The sequence below is a fragment of the Saccopteryx leptura genome, chromosome 10, assembly GCF_036850995.1.
Source record: "Saccopteryx leptura isolate mSacLep1 chromosome 10, mSacLep1_pri_phased_curated, whole genome shotgun sequence".
In the NCBI taxonomy this organism is placed as follows: Eukaryota; Metazoa; Chordata; class Mammalia; order Chiroptera; family Emballonuridae; genus Saccopteryx; species Saccopteryx leptura.
The window spans coordinates 15,439,388-15,451,431 of NC_089512.1; the positions used below are offsets into that span (position 1 = coordinate 15,439,388).

Genomic DNA, 12,044 nt, shown 5'->3' on the forward strand with positions numbered 1-12,044 from the left:
GCAAGAACTTATACTAGGGGAAGAGTGGGGGGAAATATTCTTTAATTCATATTGAATAGCTTTTGTGTCTAATAATTTTGAGCTTTTAAAATAGTGCTGTGTTTTTAAAAACTTGCAAATGTTACTTTTTCCCTCTTTTTATTTCTGATTTTGGGAATACAACCACCTTTCATCTCTTTCTGACATCCAGTATGAGCCTCTCAAGGATAGATCGTCAAGACTTTCATCATTAGTATGTAGTGCATGACCTTCTGTTAAATGTAGTTTTCCTTTATAAGCACCTGATGATGCTAATCATGGATTATGACTAACTGTCACAGGCTTGTTGCGGTGTTTGGGGGAAAGCATATGACTAACAAAGCAGAAACGATTGTTTTGTAATTGTGGCATAATTAACATTTGAATAACTTTTTCTTTCAGAATTTTAGGATCAGATAAAAATGATTTCTTTCCCTCTTCAGGACTAAGATGGAAGTATTTTTTCTTAAAATGATGACCCGCCCAGCTGATGTACACTCATTGCCCTGGGACACGTGTTTGTAGCAGGGTTTTGATACACACTGAACTAGGGCAGCACAGGCTTCCCCGTGTTTAATGTTAGGGGTCACAAGCTAGTACATGTGAAGCTGCTGAACAGAAGACATCAGTAGTGACAGATGACTCCTGAAACATCATTTGTGTCCATTCATTTTTCCTTGATTTGGTTTGTTTTTTATGGCATGATATTTTAGTCAAGGAAGTTAAGCTATAACATGTTTCTCTTGGATTAATATTATGTCAATAGATTGTCTGAGTTTCTAGACATATAGGATATCTCTTAAAAGGACCGGGAGTAATGTATAAAAGGAAATATTTATGTACTCAAAAGAAAAAAAGAGAACTGACTGTATAATTATTGATTCAGCATCTAGCTGTGCAGGGCAGTAGGTGTGTTAGAGTGGACTGCTGTTGACAAGGTAGGACACTTCTAGCTGTACTTCCTCATCTCGGGCAAGCGGTACACACCTAGATTAGGGTTCTTGTCTACCAGTTGACCTGACAGTACTATTGCTGTTCTTTATTTCTGCATACACTGTTGGCTCTGTACTCCTAGGAGAAGTTATGTGTTGAGACAGTGCTGTCTTCAAAGGACTCATGAGGTTATTGTCTAATAATGCCACTGCTACGTGGGATCACCATACCACCCGGCTCTTTCTTCCTGAGCCGTACATGCTTTGGGACCACTCACTTGGGTTAAGAGTACTGTCTAAGGGCAGTGTAATATGTTCTTTGTTATCTCCATCTTGTTTTTGTTGGTCCAAAGAAGGAGTCTTTTATTTTTAATTTTTAATTTCTTGTGTTGACATGATTTTAAGTGTCTCACTCAATATAACACCTTCTACACACTGCATCGTGCCCCCTAGGCCCCATGCAAAGTCTCTTTCCACCCCTAAGGAAGGATTCTTGTCACCCGTTCCTTTATAAAGATGGATGGACTCAAGTGACGTGAGGGTTGAAGGGCATCACAGTTATCCGGCCCAGCTCTGTGTCCTAATAGTGTTGGAGCTTTTCTTCTCAGCCAGTCACTGAGCTGTGAGGCATGGGGGGAGGTGGGGGAGACGCGTTGTGTGGAGAGGTGGTATATCTGAGCCAGGCGATGCAGAGGTGGGGGAGACGCGTTGTGTGGAGAGGTGGTGTATCTGAGCCAGGCGATGCAGTGAGTCATGTACTAACAGATGGAATTAGAGTGCATGTAGATTACTCTGCATCTCGTGTGGACCTTTCTGTCTATAATTTTACTAAGTTATTTTTCAAACTTCACTGTCTGATCATTAATCTTCAGAGATTTAACTTCAGAAATTTACTTCCAGAATCATTCTTACAGTCACTCTTACGGAATGAAGAAGAGATCTTCTGGTTCTCATAAAGACCCACTGGTTAGTTCTGCTGTGTCTCCTGTTACAGTGTGTTGTGCTGCTGTAAAATTCACTGATCACTGTTAGGGACCTTAAAAACTGCAACCTGTCTTGGTGTGCTTCTAAGGCATTGTTGAAATTTGATAATACACTGAAACCTGATTTATCAGAACCTTATTTCAAAATAATTGTTTTCATTTATAAGATTTAATATCAAGTTAATATATACTAACCCCAGGGGCTAGAGTTAGGAAGGTGTCACAAGAAGTTCATTAACAATATATTTTCATTTATAGTGTCTGTCCTTTGGAATATACCTCAGTAATAGGTTTATTGAGATTTCTATTCTTATTTTAGAAATTAAAATTGATTTAATTTTGCTGTTATAGGCAGTACTAAACTCACAAATAGGTTTCATTCTGAACGTTTGTTAGTCAGAATTTGGGTACTTGGGGTGAATTTTCTGGTAGAAACAATAAAGCATATGATAGCAGAGTTCCCATGCCGTCTTGTAGAAAACTCATTAACTTATAATGTGATTAAATTGCAGAACTAATAGTGCTCTCCATTCCAGCCACCTTGCTAAACAGCATTTCTGTGGGGGAAGTGTGTCCAGAATGCCTATTTCGGGTGCTAGGAACACCTCTTTTCTGTTAGGCTGCCACAGTGCCAGCAGAGGAAGTGGAGTTCCCAGTTCCCTGCTCTGATCATTGCTGGGGCAGAGAGAGGGCCAGGAGACCGTGGCTGGCAGAAGGGAGGGAGGAGAGAATACGATGGAGAGGACTTTAGTGAGAAACCCTGGCGAGCTGAGTATTGAGAACTCTGGGGAGAGGTGACTCATGGTGCCTTCATGGGGGTGTGGTACAGAAAGGCAGTGCCAGAAGTGGTAGAGGTGAGGTAGGAGTAGGGGTGTCCCTGTTGTCACCCGTGGAGAAGGAGTCTTTTGGTCAGGGGTTGCCTAAATTTCCCTAATGTTGGGTAAAAAGACGGCTGAAGAAGGTAGAGAATTTTCTTGCCCTCAAGTAACCACAGTACATAAAATGAGTGGTTTGTTCGGTGTGTTGAAAGTGAACCACCATGGATATTTCAGAGCAAACCATATTTAGTGTGCTCTCTTTATCTCTCTTTCTCTGTTAATTTAAGTTGATCAGTTTATTTTGACAAATAATGGGACCAGGATAAGTTTGAAAAAAATTACTTTAATGATATCTGTGGCATTGCCAAATGTATTTATATTATAAAAGTGGTAATTATTAGCTGTCCTAGAGTTTTCAAGGACATTCCTAAATATGACTAGAGAATAAATCATTTATTATTTCCATTCTATTTTGCCTGACAGTTTATACTGTTGTCTTTAAAGTAAAAATTAGTAAGTACTTGGCTGTAAACAGTTAAACCTAAACTCATTGTTTTGGAGATGAAGAGGTTTGGCAATATCAGATTTTGCCTTTGTATATTGTTAATTAGCAACATTTAACTTAAGGAAAATGTGTTTAATTTGGTTTTTGCAGAGTGGCCTCTACTTTGACCAGAGAAACTATAGCAGTCTTAGACATAGCAAACCCAGCTCTGCCTACTACACTCGGGTTTGTCCTAAGTTTTGTTGGCTTTGTGTGTTTTATACAACTTTAACAGATTTTTGATCTCCTGTTTTGCCTTCTGACTAGTTAAAACTAATCTGTGAATGGCTGTGTGTATGATACTAGTCTGCGGTAACTAAGTTCATATAGTAGGTCTGAGTGTAATTTAAACAGTGGAACTATTGAATCACCATGCTTACAAACGAGTACCACTTTCTTTCTAATGGAAAATATTTCACATATGAAAAAGTTCAAAGATTGTGTAGTAACCACTTAGTAACTGCCATTTAGATTCTACAACTAACATTTTATTCTATTTCCTATATCATAGAAATATCTGAGTATCTGTCCCTCCATCCATCTGTCCATCAGTTCGTCTTTTGGGGGATGCATTTCAGAATAAGCTGTAGGAATCAGTACACGTCATGTGGATGCCTTTTTAGTAAGAGCTAACATGTAAAAATTTACATTGTCAATAGAATGGGAAGAAGATAATTATTTGTTCAAATGTTAGTTAGAATCCTTGTTTTTCAATGTATGGCATTTGGCACACCATACATTTAAAACACATTAAATATATGGTACACAGCACATTTAAAATCAGTTGTCAAAAGTTGTACACGCAACTTACTCTTATTTTCCATGTCTGATTAGCCTTGGTAAAAAAGACCTGAAAATTTGTGTCTTCAAATGTCATCAGGAAAAGAGAATTGTAATTCCTTTTTTTGAAGTGCTGTGCCTTGCTAGTGGGTGGATTCATTGTGACAAGAACAATTATCTAATTAAACTACGACACTTTGTCCATGGCTTGTTTTGAAATAGAGGTTTTACAGATCTTTTCTAAATGCTTGGAAGAGTGTTTATAGAGAGAACTCAGAGCTCATTTCTCTGGTTCCCCAGTAATAAGGCTAAGGCCATTTGGGGCATGTCATGCAGTTACAGAGAATATCACAGGAGCTGCTAGTGACTGAAGGTGGCCACTGTCACTCTGTGCCATGGCCCTCTCTCTTCCTGAGGCTTGTCTTAGGTGGCTGTCCCCTCTTCTAATGTTAATGTTCAAAGACCTGTGGGGCTTAAACAGTCATAGAAGACTATTCCCAGTGTTTATCTTTCTTATCCCTTAAAATTGACATTTAAAAAGATTTCTAACGATTAAATTTTTCTCACTTTATTCATTGAGTGCCTTAAGTCTCAGTAGTTGCTAATGAAGTATGGAGTGCTGTTTCTGCTGGCATGATGTTGTGACCAATCCATTCTCTCTCCCTCTCTCTCCTTCCCTTTCTCCCATCTTCTCTCCCTCCCTTCCTCCCTCCCCTCTCCCTCCCTCTCTTCCCCCTCCTCCTCCTCCTCCTCCTCCTCCTCCTCCTCCTCCTCTTTCTCCTCCCACCTCCCCTTAATTGTTTTGTTTTATTTTGTTTTTGTTTTTAGCAGTCTTCTTCCCTGTACAGTGACCCTCTGGCGACATCTAAGAGTACCAGGGTTAGTACTTTTTAAGGCGTGTGTTGCCTTCAAAGCTACCAGCCTCTGTTCTTTGGGTAAATCATGTGCTTTTTTCATAGGCCTTCCACACGGCAGATTCTGGTCTGCTGAGGAGTACCAGCCTGGTTTGTATTCTCCTCTTCCAATGTGTGTGCTCTTGGTAGGGCCTCTGTCATGCTGCTGACTCTGGCTTGACAATTTTCCTCCAAAATAGTCAAGGACACATGGCTTTACTGCAGTGTGCACTGCAGAGTGTGCTGCTTTTGCTTAAAATATAAAACTTTAGGGGAGTAAAAATAAGCATATTCTCTTCACAACGGTAGGCTCTTGCTTAGAATTGGTTTCTTATAGAGAAGAGAGACTTGCATGGGTTCCACTCACGTGCCTACTTTTGTGAGATGGCTGTCCGTGCTTGGGATGTCATATTTTTCTTTGGGACAGCTGTGGTCTTGGCCACATTAATACGAAGCTCTAATAAAGCAAGCTGACCAGAACGCAGAACAATAGCTCTTTATAATATGCGAGTTATGAGTTGATTGCTTTTAAACTGTTGTTTGCAGTTGTGGCCTGTTCTAGTGGACTGGGAACCTGAGGATTTATAGCTTCATTTCATTGTGACAGCGGGCAGAGTGCTTTGTGCCTCACATACTTTTTCTGTTCTATTTCCTCTTTTGAGAGAATAAATTCATAAATGCTGGTTTTCCTAATTTTATAACATGATGATTAAAGGAAATACTCTAACCAGTGTGCTTTTTCAATGAAGTATGAGCTTGAAGTTTTAATGAGACCGATGCAGGAAATTATGCATATAAATGAGTGTTACCACCTTCACAGTCTTCACCTTGGAAGGCTGTACACTTACACTGTTCTTAAAAACTTTTGGAACTGGGCCTGACCTTTGGTGGCGCAGTGGATAAAGCGTCGACCTGGAAATGCTGAAGTCGCTGGTTTGAAACCCTGGGCTTGCCTGATCAAGGCACATATGGGAGTTGATGCTTCCAGCTCCCCCCCCCCCTCCTCTAAAATGAATAAAAAAATAAATAAATAAAAAATAAAAAAAAAACTTTTGGAACTGAGTACTGCAAAGAAGTTAGGGCATTTTCAAAATAACTTTGATGCTGAATACATGAATGGTATTTCCTTTGTTCTTTAGGTGTCAGTGTATGACGGTGGATTATATAATCCCTATGGTTCTCGAACTGTAAGTCTAACCAGGGGGATGTGTAGGTGGGCACAGTTTACCTACAAAGAAAAGGTCATTTAACCTGACCTGTAATTACTCTACAAGCTATGAGCCATTCAGCTAGCCAATTGTGACTCTCACAAAATCATAGCTTGAAGTATGAGGGATATGAATAGAGAGAGCTCTTGTTCATTAGTTCCCTCAGAGGGTGGGAGTCGTGCTTCTCAGGGCTCCCTATCCCTCTCGCTGCAGGCTGGTGATCTTGAGGGTGGGAGTGAGGTGGAATTCTAGACCCGGGAATCAGTTACCTTAACCCTGGGAGCCAGGAGCTAGTTAGATCCAAGGTCACTAACACATTCCCAGCAGGACAAGGAGCTGATCATTATAAAACCTTTCTTCTTGGAAACTTTATAGCCATCTGAATACAGTTATTACTCATCAAGAACAAGTTCAGCCCGAAGCAGTCCTGTGGTGAGCTGTTTAGCCCCTTTGCATGCTTTAGAGAAGCCTTTGGTGGTTGATTAATCTGCACTCACAGTTTAGAATTGAGGATGTGGTGTGTTTCACTCTCTTGTGCATGGATTGTCGTTTTCCTTCAGTGCACAAACCCAGGTACTAATCTGTCCAAATTGGTGGTTTCTATGTTAATGCCAGTTAGCATGTAATTTCTTAAATGAGTCTGGAATCAGTGTCATTAGAATTTTTAAAAATTTGTGGTTAATTGTCATTTGTGTGAAACTTCTTGTCCTGCAGGGGTCATAGTGCGGTGTCTGAGTCGGCCACCCTGTGTTCTCCTTGCCCTCTGTTTGCTGCATTGAGCCTTTCAGTATTTGCTCACCAGCACTTTAATCTGAGCAGTGGGAGAAGACATAGAACCAGCCAACTTTTAAATTGCACATAATTGCAAAACTGAGATAATTCTAATCATCTAATCTTTCTGGAGTATTAAAACTATTTTTTTATTTATAAAAGTAATATTAATTTAAGGAGAGCCCAATGTGAAAGTCCGCTTACCATTCCCCCCAATTTCCATTTCTCAAATGCAGTCTCGGAACTTGTATGTCCTTTCAGATATTTCATGCACATGAGTGTCCTATATTTGAATAGTATGTATATGGACTCATACATGCTACTCTTCACCTGTATTTTTTGTTTTGGTTTTTTTTTTTTTTTTGTATTTTTCTGAAGTTAGAAGCAGGGAGGTGGTCAGACAGACTCCCGCATGCGCCTGACTGGGATCCACCTGGCACGCCCACCAGGGGGCGATGCTCTGTTGCAACCAGAGCCATTCTAACGCCTGAGGCAGAGGCTACAGAGCCATCCTCAGCGCCCGGGCCAACTTGGCTCTAGTGGAGCCTTGGCTGTGGGAGGGGAAGAGAGAGACAGAGAGGAAGGAGAGAGGGAGGGGTGGAGAAGCAGATGGGCGCTTCTCCTGTGTGCCCTGGCCGGGAATTGAACCCGGGACTCCCGCACGCCAGGCCAACGCTCTACCACTGAGCCAACCGGCCAGGGCCTCTTCACTTGTTTTCTTCACTTAAAGTATCTTTTTGTGTTAGTACATAAAGATTTATTTCATTCTCTTTTTTTGACATTTAAAAGATTTTTAAAATGTAACCCACATTCCTTTTCCCACTGAATACTTCTTAGATATAGTTTTAGTTTTATGTCAGCACATTTTTTTTTTTTTTTTACAGAGGCAGAGATAGACAGGGACAGACAGACAGGAACGGAGAGAGATGAGAAGCATCAATCATCAGTTTCTCGTTACGCGTTGCAACTTCTTAGTTGTTCATTGATTGCTTTCTCACATGTGCCTTGACCGTGGGCCTTTAGCAGACCGAGTAACTCCCTGCTGGAGCCAGTGACTTTGGGTCTAAGCTGGTGAGCTCTTTGCTCAAGCCAGATGAGCCCGCGCTCAAGCTGGCGACCTCGGGGTCTCGAACCTGGGTCCTTCCGCATCCCAGTCCGACGCTCTATCCACTGCGCCACCACCTGGTCAGGCAGCACATTCTTTTTAATGGCGATATATTACCATTAGTGCATGGATTGTACATTATAAAAATCACTTTTCTAATGATAGACATTCAGGCTGTCAGATTTTTGGTACTATACTTGTATAATGAACATTATTTTTTCCTTTTTACAATGAACTTTCTTAAACAGGTATATTTTTGTATACTTCTGTGAGTGGATCTGCACGTTAAATAGCTAATCATGAAAAGGCCCAGATAAAAGAGACACATTTAAATTATGTATATTGTCATATTTCCCACCAAAAAGACTGTACTAATTTACAATTCCAATAGCAGATTATGACTTTAGGAGCTTCCTCGTTATTCTTGACAATGTCAAAATTGGAGAAATTACTAAAGCAATTTCTTAATGGGCACCGCAGTTTACCTTGTTGAGTAGGTGAGCTCTGTGGGTTTTCTTTTACATAAATGTTTGGGTCAGCCCTCCTGACACTTCAAGTGGCACTTCTCAAGAATTCCACTCCTCTACTCGAAAAATTACTCAGGGATGATTAAGGAGATAAAAGCTTTTTCACATGAGGAGGAAGTACAATTTTAACTCGCCCATTAGCTAATAAAATTCCAGTTGGCAGTTCTAGGGCCTGGTAACATTTTTAATGTCCCCCCAGTGTGATGGCCTCTTGCAAACAAAATTAGTGTAATATGTTTTCAGTCAAGTGTAGAATCTTGTCCTTGTGCACTGGCTAGATCAGGGGTCCCCAAACTACGGCCCGTGGGCCGCATGCGGCCCCCTGAGGCCATTTATTTGGCCCCCTGCTGCACTTCCAGAAGGGGCACCTCTTTCATTGGTGGTCAGTGAGAGGAGCATAGTTCCCCTTGAAATACTGGTCAGTTTGTTGATTGAAATTTACTTGTTCTTTATTTTAAATATTGTATTTGTTCCCGTTTTTTTTTTGTTTTTTTTTTTTTTTTTTAACTTTAAAATAAGATATGTGCAGTGTGCATAGGGATTTGTTCATAGTTTTTTTTTATAGTCTGGCCCTCCAATGGTCTGAGGGACAGTGAACTGGCCCCCTGTGTAAAAAGTTTTGGGACCCCTGGGCTAGATGTTGTTTCATTTGCAAGTTGGGTTCAAAGTTATTTTCTTAGTGATACCAGAATGACTTCTTAGTGATGTCAGAATGGAGATAAACTACCATACTGCAGATGAGTCTTGTACTGCTGGTGAACAGGGAGAAAACTGCAGGGTAAGGGTAGAAATGTCTCCGCTAGTTGGATGATAATGAATAGAGGAAAATAAGAATCATCATGTCAGTGTAATACTGGTAGGAAATTCTGTCTTTGACTTATATTATTTCAGTTTAGAATATTTTTTAAATTTCTCAAACTAAAACATTAAATATATTTTTGACCCTAATTTGATCCCAGAGGGCTTAGAGGTTTAAAAAGCATGAAAGCTGGTTTTGGCTGGTTAACACATGCTCTCCCTCCATTTTCTTTAACTTAAATAGAAGATAAAGTACTATTTTATTGTTTGTGCTTTTTGGAAATGTCTTTTGATTTTGAAGGATAGTTCATTCTACCTTGAAACTGCTTTCCTATTTAATGGTGCACAAGGGGTGGTGCCAATTATACTGCTCATAGAGTGTTTGCCTGCTTCCCCGAACCTCCCTCCGTGTCCTCACAGTCTCGGAAGGCCTGTAGTGAAGTTGCATGTTTTTCATTATCTGCTTTTAATGTTTATAGTTGATCAACGATGACACCGCAAGCATTGCGTCTTCTGGTGGTTCCAGTCATGGGCGAAGGGACAGTGTGGTGAGCGTGGGTTGCATGTAAACACAGACAATGAGTTTTTTGTTTTGTTTAAGTGAGAAGAGGGGAGGTAGACAGAGTTCCGCATGCTCCCCAGCCAGGATCCACCCGCAACCCCTGTCTGGGGTCAATGCTTGAATCAGCTGAGCTATCCTCAGTGCCTGGGGCTGACTCTCAAAAGAGTGAGGCTGTTGTGTGCCAGGGGGAAGAGAGAAAGAAAGGGGAAGAGAAGCAGATGGCTGCTTCTCATCTGTGCCCTGACCAGGGATTGAACCTGAGGCGTCTGCATGCTGGGCTGATGCTCTATCCTCTGTGCCAGCTGACCAGGGCCACAATAAGTTTTAAGATGGCAACATTATGGGATCACATAAAATCTATGGGAAAGTGAAATTTGCATTTAACAAAATGAACAATTTCTTTAAATTTAGCTTCTGTGAATAATTTGCTTTCAAAAATGTGTTTCTGACAGTACATATTCTCTGTGGGCTATGTAAGCTTTTGTTAATAACTTGCCTCTTTGCACCTCTTGTATGTTAGTCATTGTGTATTTGAAAGATTTTCACTTTTATTCTTTGTTGCTGTTTTATGCACATTATGTGCACAGTTCACCAAAAATAAAAGTTTCTCAAGCAAAATTAATGTTTCTACATTTTGTAAAACTCAGAACTATGGAGTGTAAGCCTCTGGTTGCTTTCTTTGCTATGTATTTAAGTATAACTGTCATTTTTACCTATTTTAAGACCTGTGAACTTTTAAGAGCTCTGATAGCAAAATTTAAAAATTCTGGTCTTCAACTAAAGTAATAATTGTAGAGGCAACAAATAGCTATGTTAAAATATAAATTATATAATTTCAGGTTCTTTTGTTGAGGCTGGAAATTTTACAGAGCTAATGACACTTTTGTTTTATTTAAGTATTGATTTAAAAAGTACATTGGTGAAGATGATGTGTCAGCTTAGAGCTAGAAGAAAGAGCCTGATAACTCAGAGGCTATAATTCCTTTAAGAAAAATAGAAGGCCATTTAATGAGTCATATTTTGTGAAAGATTATAACTTGAAGTTTTATGGAGAAGGGAGCACCAAGTGTTTTTGAGATTTGTTGCCAAAAACCCAGTGATTCTAATTAAAGGCAGTGTGGTCCATTAGCAAGCCAATTAACACTTGTACTCAAAGCTGAAGGAAAAAGTAAAAGCTAGGACATCTGAAAGCCCCTTAGAAAGGATGGAGTGGGAAGTCAGGGACTTTATTATTTAAAAAATACTTCTTTTTTCTGGAGAGAAAGCGGGTAGGGCAGAGACAGACAGGAAGGGAGAGAGATGGAGAAGCATCAATTCTTTGTGTGGTACCTTCCTTGTTCATTGATTGCTTTTTCATGTGTGCCTTTACAGGGAGGAGGGGTACAGCACAATGAATGACCCCTTGCTCAAGCCAGCAACCTTGGGCTCAAGCCAGTGACCTTGGGCTTCAAGCTAGCGACCTTTGGGCTCATGCCAGTGACCAAGGAGTCATATTTATGATCTCATGTTCAAGCTGGAACTCCGCGCTCAAGCTGGTGAACCTATGCTTTAAGCTGGTTGAGCCCGCGCTCAAGCCAGTGACCAGGGGGTTTTGAACCTGGGTTCTCTGTGTCCCAGTTTGACACTCTATCCACTGCACTATCACCTGGTCAGGTTTAATTTTTTATAATTTTTAAAATATATTAAAATTTTTTTCAGTTATAGTTGACACACACTATTTTATTAGTTTTAGGTATACAAGATAGTGATTAGACGATTTATATAACTTATGAAGTGATCACCCAACAGGTCTAGTACCCACCTGTTACCACATAGTTACTATATTATTAACTGTATTCTTGATGTTGTACTTCACATCTCCATGGCTATTTTTATAACTGTCAATTTGCATTTTTTTTTTTCTGAAGTGAGCAGTGGGGAGGCAGAGAGACAGACTCCCGCGTGTACCTGACCAGGATCTACCTGGCATGCCCACTAGGGGGCGATGCTCTGTCCATCTAGGCCGTTGCTCCATTGCAACCAGAGCCATTCTAGTGCCTGAGGCAGAGGCCATGGAGCCATCCTCAGCACCTGGGCCAACTTTACTCCAATGGACCCCTGGCTGC

The 12,044-nt window shown here is 40.5% G+C and overlaps 1 protein-coding gene across 17 annotated transcripts in view; it reads left to right on the plus strand.

The window, feature by feature from the left end:
• Nucleotides 1-12,044, plus strand: part of LRRFIP2 (LRR binding FLII interacting protein 2) — a 109,239-nt gene that overhangs the window by 49,649 nt on the left and 47,546 nt on the right. For 7 of the 17 annotated variants that reach the window (XM_066350368.1, XM_066350374.1, XM_066350373.1 and 4 more), the window contains 8 exons: nt 191-232; nt 1,851-1,916; nt 3,407-3,481; nt 4,904-4,954; nt 5,035-5,079; nt 6,108-6,155; nt 6,552-6,608; nt 9,857-9,925. The exons of 6 other annotated variants lie outside the window; for them this stretch is intronic. In XM_066350368.1, the coding sequence (XP_066206465.1) occupies nt 191-232; nt 1,851-1,916; nt 3,407-3,481; nt 4,904-4,954; nt 5,035-5,079; nt 6,108-6,155; nt 6,552-6,608; nt 9,857-9,925 (453 nt within the window). The remainder of the gene's footprint in view (nt 1-190; nt 233-1,850; nt 1,917-3,406; nt 3,482-4,903; nt 4,955-5,034; nt 5,080-6,107; nt 6,156-6,551; nt 6,609-9,856; nt 9,926-12,044) is intronic. 4 more of the 17 variants (XM_066350371.1, XM_066350376.1, XM_066350370.1 and 1 more) reach the window with 3 other exon arrangements.